At 44.5% G+C, this 26,668-nt stretch overlaps 1 protein-coding gene across 1 annotated transcript in view; it reads left to right on the plus strand.

Annotated features, from left to right (window-relative positions):
* adcy8 (adenylate cyclase 8 (brain)) overlaps positions 1–26,668 on the plus strand; it is a 130,104-nt gene that overhangs the window by 82,383 nt on the left and 21,053 nt on the right. The window contains exons 12-15 of the mRNA XM_041189964.1: positions 9,751–9,923; positions 11,770–11,848; positions 17,994–18,152; positions 20,883–21,029. Of these exons, the coding sequence (XP_041045898.1) occupies positions 9,751–9,923; positions 11,770–11,848; positions 17,994–18,152; positions 20,883–21,029 (558 nt within the window). The remainder of the gene's footprint in view (positions 1–9,750; positions 9,924–11,769; positions 11,849–17,993; positions 18,153–20,882; positions 21,030–26,668) is intronic.

The raw sequence follows: 26,668 nt of genomic DNA on the forward strand, positions 1-26,668 counted from the left end.
AATATTGTCTTGGCCGGCCTCTCATCTTCTACCCGAGATAAACTTATGCTCATTCAAAGCTCTGCTGCCCATATCTTCACTCACAGGAAGTCCCATTCATCCATCACCCCTGGGCTTTCTAACCTATAACACCTCAATTTTAAGATTCTCATCCTTGTTTTCAAATACCTTCATAACTTCATCCCTCCCAAATTCTGTAAACCCCCTCCAGCCCAACAAGCTTTTGATATCTCTGCACTCCTCCAATTTTGGTATCTTGCGCATTCCCGATTTTAATTACTCCACCATTGGCAGCCATGGTTTCAGCTGCCTTCGCCTCAAGCCAATGGCATTTTCTCCCTAAACTTTTTTGCCTCTCTACCTCTTTCTCCTCCTTTTAGATGCACTTTAAAACCTACCTCTTTGACCAAACTTTTGTTCATATGTCCTGATAATTCCTTCTGTGTCTCATTATCAACATTTTTATTGATTACACTCTTTGTAAGTGCCACAGAGTGTTTTGCTATCTTAAAAGTGCTGTATAAATACAACTTGTTGTTGCTAATCCCCACTGGTTACCAATTTGTCAACCATTGGAAACAAGCTTTTACTATCTGTCCTCTCAAAACTTTTCATAACTTTGTAAACTTGTTAAATCCTCCTTAATATCCTGCACTGCAGTGAAAAGAAAAGCACTATTGCGCTTTCCTTCATAACTATAACCCTGTACTGGTGAATCTTTGCTGCACCTTTTCCGTGGCAATAATGTCCTTCCTTTAATGAGAGCCCAGAAATGTTCACAACACGCAAACTGCGACCTGACCAACATCTTGCACAAATTTAACATCACTTCCTTGCTTTTGTATTTAAAACCTCTAGATATAGAACCAGAGTCTCTAATGTACTTTTCTACTTAATTTTTCTACCTGCATTTTCACCTTTATAGAGCTATATGGGTGCAGCTCCATGTTGGTAAGCACATTACCTTTTAGGGTGTATTTCCTTTTGCTGTTTACTGCCAAAACATGTTTGCTCATATTTCCCGCATTGAGCTGTATCTGCCACCTATTGGCTCATTCTGCTAAACTGATTGAGCCAAATCTCCCAGTCTCCGGATTATTGGAGACTGGACGTATAACTGAAGATGGATGTCAGGATCCTGTGGAAGTCCTGATGTGCGGACCTATGTGGGAATGGTTCTGGAAGTTTAAATCTCAGACTGTCTCTAGAGCTGAAGATTTAGGATAGTCCCACACGACCTACCTGGATGGTAACCTAGGAAATGTTAGACAGGTTAAAAACTAGTCTAACATCTAACAACTATACACCCAACATCCCACTCAGCCCTCCCGACCACCCATTTAATCCCCCCAACCAGACCCGCCTACTCCACTCTGATCCCCTAAAATATCCCTGACCCAACCTGACAACCTCCCCCAACCTGACAACCTCCCCCAATCTGACAATCTCCCCCAATCTGACAACTCCTGACCCAACCCAACTAACCTCCCAAGCAGACCCAACTGGACTGCCCACCTTACCCACCTCGCTCACCCTACTCACCTATGCACTCACTCATTCAATCATCATTCAAACTGGACATTTAAACTTATCATACAGCAGCTAGTGCAGTAAAAAGGGGGCATGTCCTGTCTTCCCCCTGACTTAACTCCACTCCGATAGAGTTCCCCAGGGGACACTTTGCTGTGCATTTCTGTGACAGCTGTGATTGGAAGACTCAGATAGAAATGCGTAGCAGCGTAGAGTCGGAATTTAGGAGCACAGTGGCAATCCAATGATCATTGCATCTGCTCGGAAGATCTGGGCCATTATGCCCTCCTGCAATGTCAGCCAGATATAGGGCAAAGCTCCCTTTATTCTGCCTCAACCTTTAACATCAAAGAGCATCTCAATTTACAAGTATCAATTTTTCCAAAACCAGCCAACCTTCTGGACTTTCTGAGTGAGATTTTCTATTCGTAGCAATGGTCCGGATTTTCCGCTCCTGCCAGTGGCGAGATTCGTGGCGGGCGGGGAAGGGCAATACGCCCGGAGCTGAAAAATCGGTTCCCCGACGGCATGAAATGACAGGAGGAACGTGGAGTCCTGATAGTCATGAGGCGCGGGGGGGGGGGGGGGGGGTAATGACGGGTTGCTATTCCCGCCAAGAGGCTATCGGGAAGCCGGTTTGCATCTCATAGTCAGGATTCAAATGAACGTCCGATTGGAATTTTCCTCCCATCCAATCAACCGTCCCACCAACGGAATTTCAAGCCAGTTCATAACACATCTGGACAACCACGGCGTGTACCTGGATGGATGCCTGGAGTAACTAGTGGAACCTGGAGCCTCGCGATGTCGGGGCGGGAGCCGCAGGTGGAGCCTCGCGCAGCCAGTGGAGCCTCGACCAAGTGGATCGTCCAGCAATGGGTGTACATCTGCAGCAGGTAATAGTGCGCGACGAGGGGCTTTGTGGGGGATGGAAGAAGACGGGGAAGAGAGGCCCAAAGGTGGGGCGGGTTTGGATGCCAGAGGGGAGGTGGGTGGGGGGGAGATGGATGTCATGTGGGGGTCTTCCATGGGTACAGTGGGGAAATGGAGCAGGAGTGAAGGAAGGGCAATGGGGGAAAATGAGACCATAGCCGGAATTTTACTGCCCCATCGTGGCAGGGACGGCACCTTTAAATGCGGCGCAGCATTCTAAACTCCATTGACTTCGGCGGGAGCATAAAATCCTGCTGCCGTAAAATTCCACCCCATGAGTGCGGGGGTTGGATGGGGAGGAATGGGACCGTGAATATGGGAGTTCGGGGGGGGAGAATGGGACCGTGAGTTGGGGGTAGGGCAGGGAAGAATGGGACCATGAGGGGATGTTGCAAAGGGAAGAGGTGGGAAGGGTTCAGAGGGAGGGGGTCTGTGGTATCAGTTGAAGAATCCTGGTGGGCTAAGTGAGGGAATTGGCAGTATGATGGAATATTTACAGTTAAAGGTGGCAGTGGTATGCGGTAGGATGGGAGGGTGAGGGTCCTGCGATGGTGGTTAAAGCTGTTGGAGGGGGGGACAAAAAGAAACATGGATCCTTGGGCTAGGAATGATAAGGGAGGGCAGTGGAACGGTGACTGAGGTGGGCTGTCAGGGGAGGAAGGGGACGTGGATATTCACTGTAATGGCTTGAAGGATGATTTGGGGTGGGGGGTTTCAAGTGGGGAGGTTGACGGTGACACCGGGGGGTGTTAGTGATGATGGGGGAGGATGGTGACAGTAACAGTGAAAGGGTAAAAGGTATTTGTGAGCGCCTTGGAGCTAACACGCACCATGGCTGTTCCAGACTTACCCCAGAGCCTCAAAGTCCAGATATGGAAATTCTGGATGGGAGTAGAGTCATTAGATGGGTGGAGATGCAGGTCAGCTCAGCTGGACAACTAAAGGAGAACCCCAACATGTCGTTCTGACCAGGCAAAGGCATTTGCATCGAAAAGGCTGTGAAGGGCCAAGAAGCAACGTGAGTGGGAGGCTTCTCACCCAAGGCTCACAAGAGCCCTGGTAAAAATCGATGCCTCCCTGCGCATGCATGATTCCAGAGGGACACAGACCTAGGCAGGGTTGTCTTCTTGAATATAGGGGGTGCACACAGGCATTAAAGCGAACAGACAGAATGAAAAGACAGCAGACCTACTTAACTGTGTACATATATTAACTAGCATGCAAAAACAATCAGCAATTATGTTGCACCAATGCCACTATAGTGAGATCAGTACTTCCTAATTTACATTTCCTGCAACTGTGTCTATGTGCTCCACCGACATCCACACCGTGGGTAGAGGCAGCCTGCTCTCCACTATGCTCAGTTGTCTTTGATGGCTTTAGTGGGTGTCATCTGGAGCCTCAAAGCCTGGAGAACCCCAGCATAGTTTGGGTCTGCTGCTCTGGGGCGGGTGCACATTCTGTGCTCCCAGAGGCCAGAGCTGATGGGGTCCCAGATAAAGGCAGTTGGAATGGCCAGGCACTCTTGAAGAGTCCTGGGTGGAGGTCCCAGGGTTCTCACACCGATGGTCCTCCTCCCTTTGGGTGCCCAAGAGCTCCACCTTGACTCCTTGAGGGAAAGGGGCACCTGGAGGGAGGTCAAGATGCCCTATCTCCCTCTCATGTAGCCACTGTAAATGCTTCCTCATGGCTCCAGCAATGGAGTGCAGGTCTGCGCACATCTCCAGCAGAAACTGGGCGCTCTGCTAGACTAGGGTCTCCATGACATCTGTCACTCTCCCCACGGAGACCTCAATGCGTACACATCAGTACTACTTCATCAGAGAGCAGGCAGATGGACTCCTCCACCTCTCATGCCACTCTGTTGAGGGCCTCCAACACCTCTACCTGATGGTCCCCCACCTCTCGTTGAATCTCCAGCATCTTGTCTGGGACTGCTCCAAGAGGGTCATCATCTGGCTCAGACTTAGCTGAAGCCTCTTCCCCAGCAATTCTCTGAATGCCGATGACCTTGGCTGTCCCTGCCTTCTCCTGCTGTGGTCACACATCAGTGAGGTGACACCAGTGTGTGAGATCCTGCCTGAACTTGATCTGGTTCCCACTGATGTGTGTCTCTGGACTGGTGGAGGGTGCAGGTGACTGTGGTGACAGCTCTATAGGTGCAATGTCTTCATCGTTCTCAACCTCCTGCGTGCTGGAGCTTGTGCTGGACTCGGTTTCGGGGTCAGGCTTCTTGCACCACCTGTAATCAAAGGAGGAGAGAGTGAGTGACTGCACGGGCTGCCTCCAACACAGCACCAAGCATGACCCTTAGGATTCTTTGTCAGAACATTAAGCATGGTACCTTACTGGATGGAAACTGGACGCCGACCATGCTATCTGCACAATCACGGTCCCAAACCTCCCCTGCCAGCTCGGCAGCCTGCTCTTCGAATAGTGTGCGGTGCCAGAGGCTCCCTCCTGTCCTCTCTCTCTCGCACTTGTGCGTTAACTTGTCCTGCACAAGGAGGGAAAGTGGTTTGAGAGCAATGATCCGTTTTCAGCAGTGACCCACTGGCTACGTTACCATGTGAAAGATGCACTGCAGCTAGTCCACAAGGGTTCTTTGGCAGCACCCTCCAGAGCAGTGAGCTCAGATAGAAAGATAAGGCCAACAAAGGCATGGCATCAGCAGCTAATGCATCTGTCATCTGTCCTCGACACCAGTTGCACCCCCCAGCACCGCCACACAATATGAGCTCTCTCTCTGGCACAGTCAAAGACCTGCAGTCGCCTCTCTACCCTGCAGACTCCTCCTTCCGTCCCTTTGGTAGAGAATGTCCCTTTGCTCCTCCACTGCACTCAGCAGCACTTCCAGGGAAGCATCGTTGAATTTGGGTGCCGGTTCTCTTTGGGTTCTGCGTTCCATTTCCTGGTCTGTAGTTAAGAGCGCAATAAAGCAGTATCTGTCCTGGCACCTTTTAAATTAGGTGGCCGGATGTGACAGTGAGGCGTGCAACCTCCTGCCCATCCCGCTGCAAACAATATCAGGAAGCCCCCGCCTGCATAATTAATGAGCCCAGCATCATGCGATTTGGCGCGATTTCCCACTGGGCAGACAACACTCCCGCTTCCTAACCCTGCCACAGGACGGCCCAGAGCGATAAATCCTGACCAATGTGATTTAGACTCAAATCGGTTAGCAACTGGATTGAAGCTACCAAACGTAATGCAGATTAGACCATTATAGTTCGCAGAATCAAACTTTCAATATCTCTGTCATTTATGGGCTCTAGCTTCCAACTAGCATCAGAAAGTGCTGGCTCACAGGAATTAGAAGAAATAATAAACCTACTTACCTGGTCTTAAAAATTATGTGGTTACTTCCATTTGCCAGAGCTGCTTGCGGCCTGCATTAAAAGACTCCTTGCAGGCCCCAGCAAAGTCTAGCTACAGAGTATTTAAGGAGGCCATGCCCCCTTTTTTACGGCACTAGGGTGGGTTGGGGGTGTGGTGAGGGGATGGTGTCCTGTGGGGTCGGTCCGGGTCTTTACAATAGCTACTCAGAAGTTAGAAGATGTTTTTATGCTTCTAGCTTTTTCTGGGTAACTATTGGTATAACCCCGGCGGAACCACCTGAAGTTTGCGATTTAAACCGCTTTTCGGATGGTTCCCAGCAGGGCGCAGTTGTCTAGAGGAAGTGTGCACTTCTGCGCAGTTGCGATGCAAACCCTTACCTGGGAACTTCCAGAGGGAATCCCCAGCGCATCTTTGGGGTAGCCCCCAAATTCAATGCTGGGGAGCTCGGAAGTTATGGGCCTATATGATTATTGTTTGCATATAAACAGGGAGGGATAAATTATCACTACTGAGGGTGCTTTGATTATTCCCAAACCATTCAAAACATAGATAGCTGGCAGTGTGCTATAGAGCTGGCTGAGGGATTATGACACACCATGACATCAATGTTTGAGCAGTTCAGCAAAATCAGCTAACCTGCCAGATGCTTCTCTCTGCCCTGAAATAAACTTCAAACCACTTTCTTCTTTCAAATAAATTACTTAACTTTAGATAAACCTGGAAATTACTCCCAGTTAAAGCATTGACTTCAAATTCTTCTCTCCTATATTTTAATGAGGCAATAATTATTTAAAATAAATTGGTTAATCCCTTCATTGAAATACTGGACAGAGGAATTTGATGCAAATGCCTTAAGTGAGCATATCATAATATTCAGTCCTTTCCAGAATGTAAAATTCAGAGCCAATGGAACTGATCCATTACCTTTGCATAATGCAATGATCTCTGAATATTACATTTGTTCACTGCACAAATACTGAGTTTTCTTTACAAAATTGGGACGTCTTTCTATCTTCAGAGTTTGAAAAAATTACACTAAAATAAATTGAGGGTCTCAAGAGAGACGCAACAGAAACATATTACATTAAAAGAAATTATATTTATAAGCACTTTATTGTGCCCTCAGGACCTCTCAAAGCACTTTTCAGCCAATAAAAATGTACTATAATATGGTTTACTAATGACTGTGATGCAGATTTTATACGTGGTCACTGCTGCAGCAACTCTCAAGGTAATTTAAATGAATCTGTTCGCTTCAGAACTGCGTGGGTAAAGTTTATTCAGTCCCAAGTGCACCGTGTCACAAATGGCAACAATACCATTCAAATTCTGTAGTTAATAAAAGAATCACAAAACAGTATTAATTCATTTCTATTTTATTAATCGGTAACTTTGGCAGTAAACTTGTGCTTTAGCTTGGCACAGCATGTTGGTCTTGCAATGCCAGTGCAGTGCTCCCAGTGACCCTTGTTCTTAAAAATATGTATATAAAGAAGCTTGACACCATCCAAGCCAAAGCAGCCTGCTTGATTGGCATCACATCAACAAACATTCACACCCTCCACCACTGACACACAATAGCAGCAGTGTGTACCATGTATAACGTGCACTGCAGGAATTCACCAAGGCTCCTGAGACAGCACCTTCCAAACCCACGACCACTACCACCTAGAAGGACAAGGACAGCAGATAGATGGGCATTTATCTCAACACCTGGAAGTTCCCTTCCAAGTCGCTCACCATCCTGACTTGGAAATATATCGCTGTTCCTTCACTGTTGCTGGGCCAAAATGCTGGAACTCCTTCCCTAACAGCATCGTGGGTGTACCCACACCACAGGGACTGCAATGGTTCAAGAAAGCAGCTCACCACCACCTTCTTGAGGGCAGCTAGGGATGGGCAATAAATGCTGGCCTGGCCAGCGAAGCCCACACCCCATGAGTGAACAATAAAAAACAACTGTTCACTTTGCAGATGTTTCCCCTGATGGTGTGGAATCTGTTAGAGCCAATAGGAGCATTTCATCCTTGATAATATGCTTGTTGCCCTTCCCCAGGAAAGAAAAGTATCTGTAAATACACACATGCCTATGTTGAGGTTTCACATAGCAATGATATGTTATCTTGTGGAATTGGTGTACGCGTAAGTTTAGATCGCTTGTTAGCAGTCTTGTTTCTGAGTCAGAGTGGATGAAATTAGTCCGTGTTGCAGCTAGTAAATGGGCATAAACGTTATCAGTTTCTGGAGGCAATGCCCTGTGTGCCAAGGTTGCCTGAAACATGTTTGACCCCATATTAGGTCATTCAAGTTTTCAGGCCTCCTTAGTGACTGACTAAAACCAATCTTTAGTCACCCTACAAATGCGAATCAGAGCCAAACACCAGTTTTATAGACCAGTCTGGTAAATTGAGTGTGCTAAACAAAACACACACCAACATAATTGCATAAAGAAGAATAGCGGCAGGATATGTTGAGAGCTACGTTTGAGTCAAAGCCAGGATGTTACTGCAATCCGGGTCCTGGATGGCAAGTACTTTGTTCATGAGTGAATGAACGTTCTGAAGGAAAATGTAGAGAGGTGCGGCAGAGCTCAGTAGGAGGTGGTGGATGGGGTAGATGGAGTGGGAAGGATGTTGTGAGATTAACTCCACTGAATATATTTGGCAGGAAGTTCAGGAAGAGAATGGGAGCAGGGGTTACTGTTCATAAGGGAGCACTTTCAGTAGGCCCATCAGGGAATATTGAGAGGTACAGAGGGAAGCTTAGGCTTATTCAAGGGGATTCAAACCATGGACAGTGGTGGAACACTAGGGAGACAGAAGAGTAGTAATGGTCGAGGAGGGAGAAATCAATGTACCTGAGAGAGAAGAAATGAAAGATGGCATAGCCTGGTGATAGAGAGGAGAAGAGATTGGCCCAGGAACAGCCAAGAAAAAAGTTGTAAGATGCTTTTGAGTATCCTGAGTATGATAATTTGCTATAATGCAACAGTGCACTTGAAAAGTACTTTGTTGGCTGTGAAGTACTTTGGAACATGCTGTGGGTGTGAAAGGTTTTGAATAAATACAAAGCAAATGATGAAAGGCCATTTACTTGAACCATGAACTCTGTTTTTTCTCCATAGATGCTGCCTGACCTGCTGAGTACTTCCAGCATTTTCTGTTCTAATTTTGTATAAATACAAGTCTTTCTTTTCTTTCTATAAACGCAAGCTTTTTTTTAGTGCAGTAAGTTTCTAGTCTGCCTCTCAAGTATTTGAATCATTTCTTTTTGAAGGAAGGAAAAAGACTTTTAAGATTTAGTAAAGAGAATTCAACATAAATGTACTTGAACTATTTTCAGATGTTCTGCTCAGTGTGCCAGAAACAAGTATCTCAAACATGTTGCCCAGGCTCATTGATTTTATTTTTATTATCTGAGATTTCAAACAAGATTTTACATGCTAGCTTTGGGATTGCTATTGAATTATTTCATTGAAATTAAATAGGATGCACAATTCTGATTATTTATGATTTGCACTGCATGACTGGCAGCCTGGTGCATAATGCGTTGGTGAACCAACATTCTGAATCATCCAAAATGCACATGGTGCCCTGATCCCTCATACAACCACTCCATTATCTCAATGGTACATTTAGAGAGCAAGTGCAGAGATGAAATTGGGTGCCCATCAACTGGAATGAAAGCAAATTGCACTGAGGCATCCCAGATAATTTATGCAGCTCACTGAGGTCAGCTGCATGGCCATGGCAGAGGGCATGGCTCTATTAAACAGAGAACACTGTTTTGTATAGGGAGAGCTAAAAGGAAGGAAGTAAAAATGAAGAGAGTAGTTGCTACAATAACTAAGTAGGTTAAACTCTTATAATAAATTTGCAGAAAGTCTGAATCTCTGCCCATTATGCAGTTGAAGCTGTGTAACCTAACCTTTGTGTGTTATCTGTTCAGTATTTTGTGTTTACTGGGGTGCTAGCGATGGTGACTTGTGCGGTGTTTCTGCGTCTGAATTCCATCTTGAAACTTGCCGTGCTGTTGATAATGATTGCAGTTTACTCACTGCTGACTGAAACAATCTACAGCTCGCTCTTTGTTAGATTCGACAGCTTCCGTCAAAATGGAGCGTAAGTCTTTAATGTTCTACCTCACTCAGTACTAACTGCATGACTTAGACTTGTAGGACGTAGCATTGACCTGTAACATGGTAATGTCCAGTGCCAGGAGCAGGAATAGATACAGTTTGAATGTGACTCCCCTGAGCCTCAATGCATAGTGAGGGCCCAAGCCATGTCCAAAGCATGGTCCAGCAGGCTATAGGGGAATTAGAAGGGGGTAGTCATATGTGAATAATCTCTGGTACTCTGAGCATTCAGTTGCAGGAGGCACTGGTAGCAACCTGAGAGTGGGCTCTCTGTTACAGAGGTAGCAGGCTAGGTAAATGAAGAAGAAGGGAATAAAATTACAGAAAAAGAGAGTATTACAAAAATAACATATAAATAAAAAGAAACTTTAGGTAACTCGGCACCGAACAGGGATCGAATCTGGAATCATGATGTAGTTACTGATCCATCAGGAGTCCCAAGAAGAGACTGATTTTTTTAAAAATCTGGTTACAGAATCAGCGTTTTCAGGGACCCTACAATATATCATTTAATGTATTAACAGAGAAAGCAACTGTTTCTTGATTCTATATTCTTCTAAGAAATAATTATTGATTATAGATATTCCTGACTAACAGAAACAAAAGATTAAGAGGTTGATTTTTCAACAGCAGGCTTCCCCATTTCACACCTTAAAATGGGTGTTTGGCAATTGAAAATTGTAGGGGGTGTTAGTGGATGTTAACACTCAAGGCCTGCCTGGTGCAATTGTCAGGCAAACACACTGCCTGCCAGCCTGCTTCCTGTGGGAGACTGTTTACACAAATCAGGGTGTGCCACCAATTGTGGGACCTTGTTTGTAATTTTCAGGTACAGACTGGTGCAGTGTACGTCTAATTTTATGGGCGAGATGGTGGCGTAGTGGTAATGTCACTGCACTTGTAATCCAGAGGCCCAAGCTAATCCTCTGGGACCATGTGTTTAAGTCCCACTATGCAGCTGATGGAATTTAAATTCAATTAATAAAATAAAGAGTTGTAAACTAGTCCATTAAACTATTGTCAATTGTTGTTTAAAACCCATCTGATATGTTAATTTCCTTCAGGGAAGAAAATCTGTCATCCTTACCTAGTCTGGCCTGCTTGTGACTCCAGACCCACAACAATGTGGTTGACTTTTAACTTCCCTCTTCAATGGTCTAGCAAGCTGCTCAGTTCAAGGGCAATTAGAGTTGGGCAACAAATGCTGCCCTTGCCAACAATAGCCACATCCCATGAAAGAACAGATTTTTAAAAATTCAAAAATAGTGGTGTTGTGGGATTCAAAAATTATCCTCCAAGACTTTTTACGTGGGAATGGATTGCCAGCTTGGAAATAAGAGTAGGTTCTAAAGAGATAAAAGCCAAAATTCCTTATGTCACAATCCTGGTACTCATGTTTTCCTGGCCTGGACCCTACAGGTAAGGGCCACACATGGTACATCTTAATGAAAATACTGGCCTGCTCAGATATGACAGGCCTTGACTGAGCCAGTGGAGCATGAAGTCACAATACAGTGAATCACTTCTCCTGGCTCCTTCCCTGTAGGGGGCATGTGGAGGCTCTGACCTTCACATGGCAAGCAAATGGATCTTCACCACTTTTCCCCTCAGCCTTCCATGGAGTTTTGGGAGACAAAGAAAATAATTTCCTCAAACTTGATTCTTGAAAGTTTGTTTTTGTTGACTTCTTTTGCTGTCATGTGAATTTACATTGCTTTTTTTATACAAAATGTGTAAAGTGGCTACAAAGTCAATAGCTGTAAGACTAAGACTTCTGTAGTGTTAGCCTATAATGTTAATGAATGCTCCTATTTGTTCTTTTGTAGGAGAGACTTCCTAAGCACGAAGGAGACCTCCTTGCTGCTAATGGCAATGTTTCTTTTAGCTGTTTTTTATCACGGACAACAGGTAAAGGTTCCCTAACTGGGAGATTACTGTGAATTCATTTATAAGCAAATAATTCGCAAAGAATTGTGCAATTATTTTATTCTTTACCTATATTCTCTTTATGGTTTACCTGACAATCAGCATATTCCCTCCATAGAAACACTGTAGTTTCCACAATGTCAGTGCTGCTTTATGCTCAGACCAAGGTGACTATGTGGATAGCAGGGAGGTATAGCTCCTGGCTCCCGTTTCCATTGTACAAGTGGAGCAGTATGCTGTCAAATATATGATGGGGCAAATTTTAAATCCTAAAATGGGTGGGTTTGGGGAGGGTGGCATTCAAAATTGAAATAAATCTGCAGTCCGACCCTAACATGCCTCCAACCTGCCCACTTCCAGTTTTAACGGAGGCGGGACAGTAGATGGGCAACCAACCTACTCAAAGCAAGCGAATTGGTCATTCCACTTATCTGCTGGATCCAGTTTACCTGCTTCACCCAACCGCCTGCCCTGTGATTGGACAACCCTCCTACAGCCCTTCTGATTTCGCTCATGCCACATTTTATGGGCGACAGGCAACTAATTGGCAGGGACAAGCCCACGTCACTAGGAACTGCCGGCCAATCAGCAGGCAGGCAGCTCAGCACCGCCAACAGGAATGGTGGTCAGTGGCGGTATAGCACTTGGAAGAGGAGGATGCCATAGAAGAATCGTGCCCTCCTAAAAAGGTAAATGGGATCTGGAGGTGCCGGGAACAGTCGAGCAGGTCCCAAGAAGGGATGGAGGGGGTTGATGAGGGTAGACAGCACCTTTGCCATGGTGGGAGGCCACTGTTACTGGTGGCCTCTCCAAGGACAAAAGAATGCCCAATAAGATGGATTTATTTTTTATTCACTCACGGGATGTGGGCTTCATTGGCTGGGCCAGCATTTATTGCCCATTCCTAGTTGCCCTTGAGAAGATGGTGGTGAGCTGCCTTCTTGAACTGCTGCTGTCCATGTGGTGTAGGTACACCCACAGTGCTGATAGGAAGGGAGTTCCAGGATTTTGACCCAGTGACAGTGAAAGAACAGCGATATATTTCCAAGTCAGGATAGTGAGGGACTTGGAGGGGAACTTCCAGGTGGCGGTGTTCTCATCTGTCTGCTGCCCTTGTCCTTCTAGATAGTAATGGTCGTGAGTTCAGAAGGTGCTGTCTAAGGAGCCTTGGCGAATTCCTGCAGAGCATTTTGTAGATGGTACACACTGCTGCTACTGTGCATCAGTGGTGAAAGGAGTGAATGTTTGTGGATGTGGTGCCAATCAGTGGGCTGTTTTGTCCTGGGTGGTCAAGCTTCTTGAGTGTTGTGGGAGCTGCACTCATCCAGACAAGTGGGGAGTATTCCATCACACTCCTGACTTGTGCCTTGTAGATGTTGGACAGGCTTTGGGGAGTCAGGAGGTGAGTTACTCATTGCAGAATTCCTAACCCCTGACCTGCTCCTGTACCCACAATATGTATATGGTTAGTCAGTTCAGCTTCTGGTCAATGGTAACCCCCAGGAAATTCATAGCGGGGGATTCAGTGATGGCAATGCCATTGAACATCAATGGGCAATGGTTAGATTCTCTCTTGTTGTAGATGGTCCTTGCCCTGGCACTTGTGTGGTACGAATTTACTTGCCACATGTCAGCCCAAGCCTGGATTTCGTCAAGGTCTTGCTGCATTTGTGTATGGGCTGCTTCATTTATCTGAGGAGTCGCAAATGGTGCTGAACATTGTGCAATCATCAGCAAACATCCCCACTTCTGACCTTATGATGGAAAGAAGGTCATTGATGAAGCAGCTGAAGATGGTTGGGCTGAGGACACTATCCTGAGGAACTCCTGCAGTGATGTCCTCGAGTTGAGATGACTGACCTCCAACAAGCACAACCATCTTCCTTTGTCCTAGGTATGACTCCAATCAGTGGAGAGTTTTCTCCCTGATTCCCATTGACTCCAGTTTTGCTAGGGCTCCTTGATGCCACACTTGGTCAAATGCAGCCTTGATGTCGAGGGCAGTCACTCTCACCTCACCTTGGGAGTTCAGCTCTTTTGTTCATGTTTGAACCAAGGCTGTAATGAGGTCAGGAGCTGAGTGGCCTTAGCAGAATGCAAACTGGGCATCAGTGAGCCACTGATAGCACTGCTGATGACCCCTTCCGTTAGTTTACTGATGATTGAGAGTAAACTGATGGGTTGGTAATTGGCCTGGTTGGATTTGTCCTGCTTTTTGTGTACAGGAAATATTTGGGCAATTTTCCACGTGGCTGAGTAGATGCCAGTGTTGTAGCTGTTCTGGAACAGCTTGGCTAGGGGCACAGCAAGTTCTGGAGCACAAATCTTCAGTATTACTGCTGGAATATTGTCAGGGCCCATAGCCTTTGCACTATCCAGTTCCTTCAGCCATTTCTTGATATCATGTGGAATGAATCGAATTGGCTGAAGACTGGCATCTGTGATGGTGGGGTCCTCCGGAGGAGGCCGAGATGGAACATCCACTCGGCACCTCTGGCTGAAAATTGTAGCAAATGCTTCAGCCTTATCTTATGCACTGATGTGCTGGGCTCCCCCATCATTCAGGATGGGGATATTTATTGAGCCTCCTCCTCCAATGAGTTGTTTAATTGTCCACCATCATTCAAAACTGGATGTGGCAGGACTGCAGAGCTTAGATCTGATCCATTGGTTGTGGGATTGCTTAGCTCTGTCTCTCACTTGCTGCTTGTGCTGTTTGGCATGCAAATAGTCCTGTGTTATAGCTTCACCAGGTTGACACCTCATTTTTAGGTATGCCCGGTGCTGCTCCTGGCATACACTCCTGCACTCTTCATTGAACCAGGGTTGATCCCCTGGCTTGATGGCAATGATAGAGTGAGGGTCATGCCGGGCCATGAGGTTGTGTTTGAGCACAATTCTGCTGCTGCTGATGGCCCACAGCACCTCATGGATGCCCAGTCTTGCATTGCTAGATTTGTTCGAAATTATCCCATTTAGCGCAGTAGTAGTGCCACACAACACAATGGAGGGTATCCTCAATGTGAGGGCGGGACTTCATCTCCACAATGACTGTGCAGTGGTTACTCCTACCGACATTGTCATGGACAGATGCATCTGCGGCAGACAGTTTGACGAGGATGAGGTCAAGTATGTTTTTCCATCTTGTTGGGTCCCTCACCACCTGCTGCAGACCTACTCTAGCGGCTATGTCCTTTGAGACTCACCCAGCTCGGTCAGTAGTGGTGCTACCGAGCCACTCTTGATGATGGACATTGAAGTCTGCCACCCAGAGTACATTCTGACCCCTGCCATCCTCAGTGCTCCCTCCAAGAGATGTTCAACATGGAGGAGCATTGATTCTCAGCTGAGGGAGGACGTTATGTGGTAATCAGCAGGACGTTTCCTTGCCCATGTTTGACCTGATGCCATGAATTTTCATGGGGTCCTGAGTCGATGTTGATGACTCCCATGGCAATTCCCTCCTGACTGTGCCACCATCTCTGCTATGTCCTGCCCCACTGGCTGGATTGATCCAGGGATGGTGTTGTTGGTGTCTGGGACATTCTTTGTAAGATATGATTCTGTGAGGGTGACTGTGTCAGGCTGTTGCTTGACTAGTCTGAGAGCCAGCTGTCCCCACTAGCCCCAGATGTTAGTAAGGAGAACTTAGTAAGTTAGTAAGCAGGGTCGACAGGGCTAAGTTTGCTGTTTTCGTTTCCGGTGCCTCGGTCGAATCTGGGGGTCCATCTGGTTTCATTTCTTTTTTGAGACTTTGTAGCGGTTTGATACAACTGAGTGGCTTGCTAGGCCATTTCAGAGGGCATTTAAGAGCCAACCACATTGCTGTGGGTCCAGAGTCACATGTAGGCCAGACCAGGTAAGGATGGCAGATTTCCCTCCCTAAACAACATTAGTGAATAGATCGGTTTTTACAACAGTCGACAATGGTTTCATGGTCATCATTAAACGTTAATTCCAGATTTTTATGGAGGACAAAGCCCATCATCTGCTGTGGCAGAATTCAAACCCAAGTGCCTAGAGCATTCCCCTAGGTCTCTGGATTACTAGCCCAGTGACAATACCACTACACCATCCCCTCCCCATGAACCCACTGAGAGGCCTCCATTGTTTACCTGGTGATTTCCCCACAAGGCAGAAGGTCCCATCCCACCACCATTGGAAAATGGGAATTAAAGTGGTGGGAAGAGGCCCTTAATTGGCTACTTAAGTGGCTCAATTGGCCTGTGGGCAAGAGGGCCATCAGCAACCTTGGGGCCTATGTATAGTAGATAGAGAGAAACTGTTCTCATTGGTGCAGAGGACAGCAATTTAAGGTGATTGGCAAGAGAACCAAAGGCGACATGAGGAAAAACCTTTTATGCAGCAAGTGGTTGAGATCTAGAATGTACTGCCTACAAGTGTGATAGAGGCAGTTTAAATTGTGGCTTTCAAAAGAGAATTGGATAAGTCCCTGAAGAGAAAATTTTCAGAGCTGCAGGGAATGGGCGGGCTAGTGGGACTAGCTAAATTGCTCTTGCAGAGAAACAACACAGATTTAATGGGCTGAATAGCCTCCTTCTGTGCCATAATCATTCAGTGATTCTATGGTGGAGTGCTGCATTTGATTTCAGTGTCATCTGGCCAAACCTTCTGTAGGGGTTTGATAGGGTAGACGCTGAGAGATTGTATCTGCTGGTCAAGGAATCTAAGACATGGGGTCATGGTCTCAGGATAAGGGGCCAATCATTTAGGACTGAGATGAGGAGAAATCACTTCACTCAAAGGGTTGTGAATCTTTAAAATTCTCTACCCCAAAGGGTTGTGGATGCTCCATTGTTGAATACATTCAAGGCTGGGAGAGACAGATTTTTGGTGTCTCAGGGAATTAAGGCATATGGATGGCAGGTGGGAAAATAGAGCTGAAGTCCAAGACCTCTCATGATGATATTGAATGGCAGAGCAGGCTCAATGGGCCATATGGTCTACTCATGCTCCTATTTCTTATGTTCTCACGTTGACTTCTGATAACTATCCAAGACCTCCTGCTTGTAATGCATTGTGTCAGATGAGAAAAGAATCATGTTTGATTTTGGTGGCTTGCACAGTTGAGTATTATTTTCTGCCAGCATTCGCTGTTCAAACATGAAGGTTAGCACAGCTGATTCACAGCCGGCATTACTTTATATCCATTCATAGGAATAGCTGGCAAATCATGAGGACTGTTAATTGGATACATTGATATCTAGGTAAATATCCATTAAATTGTTTTTCTACTTGTAAATGAGGGCAACGATTTCCTTTCAACTCCCCAAAAAAAGATTTGAAGCCCTTCGCAAAAAAGCATTTGACACATCTATCCTCCTTCTAACATAAGGAAATGTATATTCTTGGAGAGCAAATAAAGAAAGGAAGGCATATACAGGTACTGTAGCATAGTGGTCATATTACTGGACTAGCCACCTAGAAGCCTGGACTAATGATCTGGAGGTATGAGTTCAAAGCCTGCCATGGTAGTTGGAGAACTTAAATTCAGTTAGTTAAATATACCTGGAATAAACAATTAATTTTCTGTAATAGTTACTATAGAATTACCAAATTGTTGTATGAACCTAACTGGTTCATTAATGTCCTTTGGGGAAGGAAACCTGCATCCTTACCTGGTTTTGCCCTTATGTAACCAGACTCACAGCAATGGGGTTAACTACCCTTGGCAATGGCCTAACAAAGCCATTCAGTTCTATTCCAAAAGTTCCCCACCATCTTCTCAAGAGCAAGTCAGGATGGACAATAAATGCTGGCCTTGCTAGCAACCCCATGAACAATGAAAAAAAAAGTCCTATATAATAAAAGACTGGGCTACCTTTTAAGAAAATATTTGTGTTCAATCAGTTGTTTCCAAGAGTTGATGTATTTGTAATTCTTTAATGGTGTACATTTCTACAATTCTATTGGTTTGGACAACATAATAAGATAGGAAATAAACATGATAGCATTAAGCTCTCTCGGATGCTGCAGTGGGGTTGAAGGAGAGATTCTGTGAAGCGAAAAATGTATAAATTGAATTGGACAAAGCATGAGGAAATTTTTGAATTTTTCAAGAAAACCTACATGAAAAAAACCTTTCATTTTTAATAAAACTGTTCAGCTGGAATACACTGCAAGACTGGACTTCCTATGGCGTGTCCAGGCAAAAGAGGAAGTTAATGAAATGAGGGAGCTACGAGAGCATAATGAAAATATGCTTCGAAACATTCTACCAAGTCACGTTGCACGCCATTTCTTAGAAAAGGATAGAGACAATGATGTAAGTTCACTAAATTACATTAAATTTAAAACTAGTTGAATCTGTAGTCAAGGTTTTCCACTTTTTTTGTTCACTAGTCTATGATTTTCTGCTTAACATTTCTTAAAAATATCTATATAACCACTACACTTATCAATTAAAAACCTTGCCATAGAATAAAAATGAGAATCTTTTATAATTCCAATACCATCAATATCAACATGGCATTAATCATCAATTATGTTGGACCAATTTTAATTCCCTCCATGTGGTGGAATCCGTGCAATAGAGTTAAAATTGTAGCAGTGGACTTACGGAGCGGGATTTTATGGAGGCAAGGGGGATCTGAGCCACTGGCTGGAGATTCAGTGAGGCGCACACATTGCCTCTTTTCAAGAAGCCCGGTTGCATCTTGTGCCACTCAGGCTTTTGACAAGCCTGTGGCGGGCCTCCCCACTCCACCCATGGGGGACCCTATGGTCAATGACTCCAGGGATGCTTGCTGAGAGTTGCTGGCCAATCAGAGGCCACCAGCTCTCCTGTACTCGGCACCACACCCGAAGCCCCCGGAGGGACCCAGGCACAGGCGAGTGATAGCAGGAGGGGGTTCGCGGGTTTGGTTTCATGGGAGCAGGGGTTTGAGGAGTCAGCAGGAAGGGCAGGGGGTTGCCTCTCAATGAGCCTCCCCCTTTCCCAATGCTAGGTCCTTCGATCAGGCACTGAGCGCCTTTGAACGAGGGCCTCCTCCTCACCCCCAGAAGCCAGCAAGCAATGCCACACAGGTTTGCTTGCCATACTCCCTGCATATCGAGACGCCACCTCTAGCTGGGTTAATACCCGTGGTGGCAGGATGAGACCCTTAAATGGGCATTAATTGGCCACTTAATGGGCCTCAATTGGCGGCAGAGCGGGAAAGCTGTCCACGGACCTTCCTGCTCCGGACTTAAGGAGGCGGTGTCCCAATCAACCTCCTGTCCAATTAAATGACCACCCCCGCCGGTGGGGCGGGCACAAGATTCAGCTCACTGTCTCACTTCTCATCATCATTCCGTATGATGTTTTCATGGGTACCTAAGGCGAATCAGGTGGGAGTTTCATGAATCAAATTGAGGCCTAAAGAAATAGAACATTGATGTTGACTTTTATTAGCCTGCAGGGCAGAGCATCTCAGTAAAACCTGGAGGGAAAGACAAAGAAGCCCAAAGAGATCAAATGATTTCCCTGTAGCCAGGAGAGCAAGAATGCTCCACAAGAATAATGTGGGCAGTTTCCGTACACATGGATGCTTAAAAAGGACTGAGTTTCTCAGTGCAGCTTTTGGATGATTGGTCAACTGCCCAGATGCTAATCCATTTCCACCACAACCCCCACCCCGAACACCCCTTGTGAATTCTTGATACAGAAAGAGAATGGGATTAATTAAGATTAGTGAAGAAGATTCTGGAAAACACCTTTGCCAATTAAGAATTGTTTGTTTCCAGAAATGCTGCTGTCACTGATTCTGTGATTATATACTGGTCATAAGACAGTAGGTTAAAAGTGGAAGCTTTGGTGTTGATGGCAATATTACTTGTACTGAATAGACTGACTGCGCAGAATAATACGGGGGGGTAACAGATGGCACACCCTCCTCCCATAAACCACACCAGCCACGCCAACCTGCCCCGCAGCCATAAAGCGCTGTGGGGATCATTAACAAGGGCCGAGTGGGACTTCTGCCCCTCAATGGGGTAGAAGCCCTGCCATCTGGAGCTGCCGGCCAATCCGATTGACCAGCAGCTCCACCAGTCCTGGCAGCACCAGGAAGGTGTCGGTGGCCGTAGCGGGGGACAGCCGGGGAAGAAAGGACCCCAAGACCTTGGATCCCTGGAGCAGGTAAGTCCGAGGTCTTGGGCCGGGTAGGTTTGAGAAGGTTAGGGAGAGGGGCAATGGGGTGGAGAGGGGGTGAGTTTAGGAAGGAAGGGGGTGTTCAGTCAAAGGGGAGCCACCCCCCGATTGGCAAAGGGCAGCCCCCAAAGAACAACCCCCCCCCCCTTCCTTTAAACATTTCAGTTTAAAAATTGGTTTTATGACATGGGCAGCATATTATCAGGGTCAATTGGTTTGATAACAAACGTAATTGACCCTTAATTGTTCATTTAAATATGGCGGACGAGCTGCTGATTTTGGCGCCTGCCCCCCCCCATCCCCTCCTCCCCGTATTATGGGGGTGGGCGGGAAGGTGGTGGGATGGACACTCGCCCCATTTTACATGCCCACCCCCGCAGGAAACATGCCCACCGGGGCATGTAATATTCAGTCCACTCTCTAGCCTTGGCAAGAAAATAGAAGCTAGTCAGTTCTGTGAGATAATCATTATGAAATCTGCTGTGAATCGATTTTTTTTCCTTCATATTAATTCCCTATACCATAGTGAAGACAAATGATAAGCACAACATCTGGAAATGATTTTTGAAAATTTAATATGTAAAATACTTTTCAATTCCGAATTGGTCAATTCAAATTATCTGATAATTTACACTTGCTGCTTTTATCTGATAGTTCAATTTTTTGCACTACCTTCCCCATGTAACTCTGACATACAAGCAGAAAATGCTGAAAAAACTCAGCAGGTCTGGCAACATCCATGGAGAGAGAAACAGTGTTAACGTTTCAAGTCCATATGGCTCTTCTACAGACCTGTAGCTCTGACATGTTGATGATTGATTTTTCATTGGTACTTTATTACTCTTACTGTTATTTTCTCATCAGGAACTTTATTCACAGTCTTATGATTCAGTTGCTGTGATGTTCGCCTCAATTCCAGGATTTGCAGATTTCTATTCTCAAACTGAGATGAATAACCAAGGAGTAGAATGTTTACGCTTGCTGAATGAAATTATTGCAGACTTTGATGAGGTAACCTTAAAGTTTTAACCACACACCATTTAAAATCTTGTGCTTTTATTTCTTCTGTTGGTTTTTGAAGTATAAAGATAAATCGTCTTTATAACAAAGCATTTAGCAAATCTTTGTTGCTTTGACAAAGGACAATGGCTTTGCATCATTTTTGTCATGTTCACAATTGGCACTGTCCCAATTTTACATAGGGACTATACATTTTGAATGACACAAGCACAGCACAATGGGGGCGGGGGAAAGATCAGAGGGAGTCTCCCATACATTGCTGTGCCATCCCAACTAAATTTCCTATGTTACAGGTGAATATACTCAAAAGGACTTCAAATGCTGTAACCATTTTGTGATATCCTGAGGTTGTGAAAGGCACTTAGGAAATGCAAGATATCTCTCTGTCTGAATACTACCCAGAGTGGTACTGGGAGGAGATTGTGCATCTACTGCATCCACCCAAACAAGTCCTATTCATTGGCCAGAATTTTCTCAATAGTTAAGTAGACCTGCTGCTGAAACTGGAAGCAGGATGCAACCTCAAGTGGGCAGGTAGCGAAACCCTGGGTGACATTTGTCCTCCACCAGGGCCACCAACCTGTGCTAGCCCAATCAGAGGGCCGGCAGCATCAGTAGCACCGATAGAAGTGGCCACTGCTGAGGATGTAGGCTGTCAGGATTTGCATGAGTCTCCCTATGTGGCAGAGGCACCTCCCAATGCTGATAAAATGCCAGCAGAGGCAGGAAGTGGCCCTTAATTGGGCACTTAACTGGCTTAATTGTCCAGAGCTTCCCACCGCTGGTAATATCCCATGGTGACGGAAAAGCATTAGGTTCCCCGCCACCATTTTATCTGCACTCCCGCCTCCCAGCCCATCCACTTCGCAGCCCATCTCCTGAGCGTTGGTAAATTCCAGTCAGTTTTCTTTTGGCACTGTGATTCTACTGTAGTCCTCAAAGTGCTCGAAAATAAGTTAGTTCAGAATGCCCAGCCTATTTATTCTGGTAAGGCGTATAGATCCTTGAAATTAAAACCTCAGGAGCCACGAAAAGTTTAAATCCAAACTCTCAAGCATTTTTAAGTATCTGAACCTATTGATAATAATCAATATTGTTTTCTGATTAAATTGGAGCAGGAGATATAAGAGTAGCTCTTTCCAAATCTCTAGCTCTAAATAATTCAAACTGGACAAAACAGAAAATAAGAACTCGGTTGTCTGCACCTCTTGGGTCAGATTGGCAAAGCTCAGGAGTTACAGGTGGGCTGCAGTTTGGATATACATGAGCTAATGTTATTGAAAATAAACATCAACTTGCATTTACGTATTGCCTTTTAATGCCCCAAGGTGCTTCACAAAAGTGTTGAATAGAATCAGAGAATAATACAGCAAGGAAGGTGGCCATTTGGCCTATTGTGCCTGTGCTGGCTCTTTTAAAGAGCTATCTCGTTCCACTCCCCTGTTCTTTCCCCAAATCCCAGCAAATTCTCCTTTTTAAGCATCTGTCCAATTCCTTTTTTTTAAGACCCTCTCCCTGGCCTAAAGGTCCTTGTCTTGGATATCAACAGCACACAATTTGGATGAAGTTTCACCAAAGATGATACACCTTTATTAAACCACTAAGCAATAGTACATACTCATGATAATACCTGTTGTTTTACTTCCCTGCAAGCTGGAATCCATCTCGGTGATCAGTCTGATGACAAATCCTCCATACGGGTCTTCTGAGCATCTGACCAAATTGCTCTAACCAATGCAGTAGAAATGATTCTGTGGTACTTTTTCTTTATACCTTTCTTTGCTATGGCACTGTGCCAGATAAGGCCAAGCCTGCTTTTAGCTTAATTAGTTTTCAATTACAGCAGTGTCTTTTCCCTTGTTCTTATGTCCTGGTCCTATCACAAGGTCATGCTTGAAGGAATTGAACCAGCCTGACTCCGCTTTATTATCCCTTACACTGTTATCAATCCACAGGCTGGTACAGACAGATATCCTTACTACCTCTAACGAACATAAAAAGGGTCTATCTTTCTCATAGTGTTATGACGTGGTAGTTGATGTGTGCCAGGCGGATCAAATCCACGAGGGAAATTTGATTGCGCTATCACAACAATTTTGCAAATTGTATTTATTTCAGGATGCGTGCCCTGAATTCAGAAATAACAAGTCAACCAAGACTTTCAGATTTTTTTTAAGGAACTAATTTAAAATATTTATTAACAAAAGAGAAGATTTCAAGCACATGTATAAAATTACTACTATAATAACTCCTAAAATCTTTAATTAACCTGGCTCCCAGTTACACCCCCTTTAAGGGAACTGTCTAAAAATAGATTTTAGCAGATCCAGCAAATTAACTTCCTCTTCTTCCTGTTTCAACCTGTGATCTTATTACCACAAAATCTGGAAACAATCCAGGATGCGCTTTCTACAGCACTTCTGTTGAAAACATCTCTACAGGCTGCTCAACTACCATAGGCATCAACTTCATCTGTGAGCCAGCTATATCATTACCTAAAATAAATTGAACCCCTGCAATGGGCAATTTTTCCACTACTCCAGCAATCACCACACCTGTTTTCCACTTAACTCTTTAAATTAACCTTCCACGATGGAATAGGTTTAACATCTCCATGAACCCCACTTATTACCACCTGTTCCTGCAATACTTCCTCTGAACAACAAGTATCATTATCTCATAACATTAAGCATTGACTAGCCCCTGTGTCTCTTAAAATTTTAATATCTTTACCTGCTCCACCCTGAACACATGAAAAGACTTTCCCTTCACATACAAAATCTTTAAATATTTCTGCAATCTGCTCCTCAGAACTCCCTTGTGTGAACACATTCCCACTTCTTTACCTTTCACTGATACTTCCTGCTTTACCTGTACACAAACCAATTGTTTTTCCTCTGCCTGAATCTCAGAACCCACAGTACATTTACTTCCAGAAGTTTTCTGCATCCCAATAATTCCAAAAGATTTTCCCTATAATTTCCAACATATTGACTTTGTGTGCCCAACTTTATTACAATGAAAATACCTTAATTTTCAAGTGTCACTTCTACCCTTAACACCTTCCTTTTTAGTCTGAGAAAAAAACTTGGCAACTTCTACCTACTCCTCCTTCCTGACTACCTACCTTCCTTTCACCTTCCCACTTTTTATCCTTCTCTGACTTAAAAAGGGTGATAAAAAAAGGTTTATATCTATGAACTAGCTCATAATCATCAGCTCTCTCTGCTGCGTGTCTTACCATTTTAACTCTGTTCCTCCACATGAGTTCTCACTACCAAAGGTATGAATCTTTAAATTCTTCCAAAAGACTTACTTCTCTAAGATCCGAATATGTTGTTTCTATCTTTAATGCCCTAATCCACTGGTCAAAATTACTTTATCTTACTGTTTGAAACTGAGTATAAGTTTGCCCAGGCTGTTTCCTTATATTCCTAAATTGCTGCCTGTATGCCTTAGGATCCAACTCAAATGCACTCAAAATAGCCTTTTTTTTACTAAATCAGAATCCACTGACACTTATTCTGACAGTGAAGCATAAACCTCGTGAGCTCTACCCACTAACCTAGACTGTAAAAGCAATGTTCAGTTTTCTTGTGGCCAATTCATCTGTTGAGCTACCTTCTCAAATAAAATAAAAAAAACGCCTCCACATCTCTTTCTTCAGATTTCAGAAGAGCTTGCACAAATTTAAACATCTCCCCACTGGATTTTAGGTTGAAGGTTTTTTCATCATCAGAACCTTCCTTTGCTTCTGAGGGCTCTTTTTTAAGCTTTTTAAGTTGGTACTTGCTGTCTCTTTCCTTCACACTCTTCTCTATCGCTAATTGTTTCCTCTGGAGATCAAGTTTTCGCATTTCCGTTTCTCTTTGAAATACTCTCTCTTCCCTTTCTTTCTCCTTCTCTGTCCTTCCTTTTTCTGCTGCCTCTAGTTCAAGCTTTTTCATTTCCATGGCTTGTTCAAACTCAAGCTTCTTCATTTGGAACTGAAGTCTCACTACCTCCAGCTGTGACTCAGTAGTGTCAGATATCACTTCAAATACGTCTGCTTTCTCTGCCTCTACAGGTAACCTCAACCGCAACTTATCCGCCAACTTTATTAACTTACCCTTAAATACTTTTCGTAACCCAATCAGAGTTATATCTTCTACTTCCAAAAACGTTTTAGCCATGGATACACCATTTTAGCAGTCTCACCACTTTAAATTCCCTCACACCAACTCCTGAGTTCAAAGTGCTTCATTTAGTTGTGACCTTAAGATTCACCAACTCCAAACCAATCAAGAAATTTCAAATATCCTGCAAAGGGCCCTCATTTGTTATAATGCGGCAAATAATGTGTGCCAGACGGATCAAATCCACAACGGAAACTTGATCGCACTATCGCAATGATTTTGCAATTTGTATTTATTTCGGGATGCGTGGCCTGAATTCAGAAGTAATAAGTCCACCAAGACTTTCGGAGATTTTTTAAAAAGTTAAATTAAAATATTTATTCACAAAAGAGAAGATTTGAAGCACATACATAGAACTACAAATTACTACTATAATAACTCCTAAAATCCCTAATTAACCTGGCTCCCAGTTACACCCCTTTTAAGGCAATTATCCAAAAATAGATTTTAAATTTTAAACATATCCAGCAAATTAACACAATACCCTAGTCGAGGTCAGTTCTCTTGCACAATTTAATTCATTTTGCACACCTTGCTAATTCTGGCAAAGCTTTGATTTGGCTAAATTGACCATCATGCTTTGTGTTTTGAGCCCATATTGAAGTTCAGTACAGTTCTTTATATACCTTCTTCAATCTGGCTCTTCTTATACCTCAATGTTCCATGTTACCACCCTGAGACAGATTCCACACACAGGGTTACACCACAACAGGTCTACATTCATTAATATAAAAGAAATAAAGAAACACTTACATTGTTAATAAGTAATTGTACAATAAAATTGTGAATTTGAAAATTATTATTGAACCTGCTTCCACCATCCTTTCAAGCAGTTTCTTCCAGATTCGCCTTCAGCTGAAGTATGGTTGCAAATGATGGGGATGAGCAAGAAGCCAGAATTAGAGGAACACAAAGACCTTGGAAAGTTGTCGGGCTTGAGGAGCTCACAGAGATAATGGCTGAAATCTTCAGTTTGGTGTGCAGGGGTGGGCCCACACAGCGATGTGTAAAATGACCCACAGTGACGTCGGGCATGTATCCCGACATCACCGTGCGTCATTCCGATCTTCAGTTCAGCGGGTGCGCACCGGAGTAGGCTGCGCACACCCTGAACTGTCGTGAGGCCTGTTAAGGCTGATAATGATCTAATTGAAGTAATTGTCAGAGTCCAGTCGGCCTTCGCATTTTTCATGGAACCTCATGAAGGGTTTATTAATTTAATAAAATGTTTCAAGAAAAATTCATAAACATGTCCCAGCTCATGTGACAATGTCACATGAGAGGACATGTCTGAATAATTTTATTTATTTTTTTTTCAATTTTTGATATTGAAATTAATCTCCCTGAGCGCTTCCGGGTGCACGTCATGCTGGGCAGGCCTTTATTGGCCTGCCCACGTAAAATGGTGGCGCACAGCTGACCGTAGGTGGTGATCGGCTCCGCACCCGCCCGTGC

The sequence above is a fragment of the Carcharodon carcharias genome, chromosome 6 (genome assembly GCF_017639515.1).
Source record: "Carcharodon carcharias isolate sCarCar2 chromosome 6, sCarCar2.pri, whole genome shotgun sequence".
NCBI lineage: Eukaryota > Metazoa > Chordata > Chondrichthyes > Lamniformes > Lamnidae > Carcharodon > Carcharodon carcharias.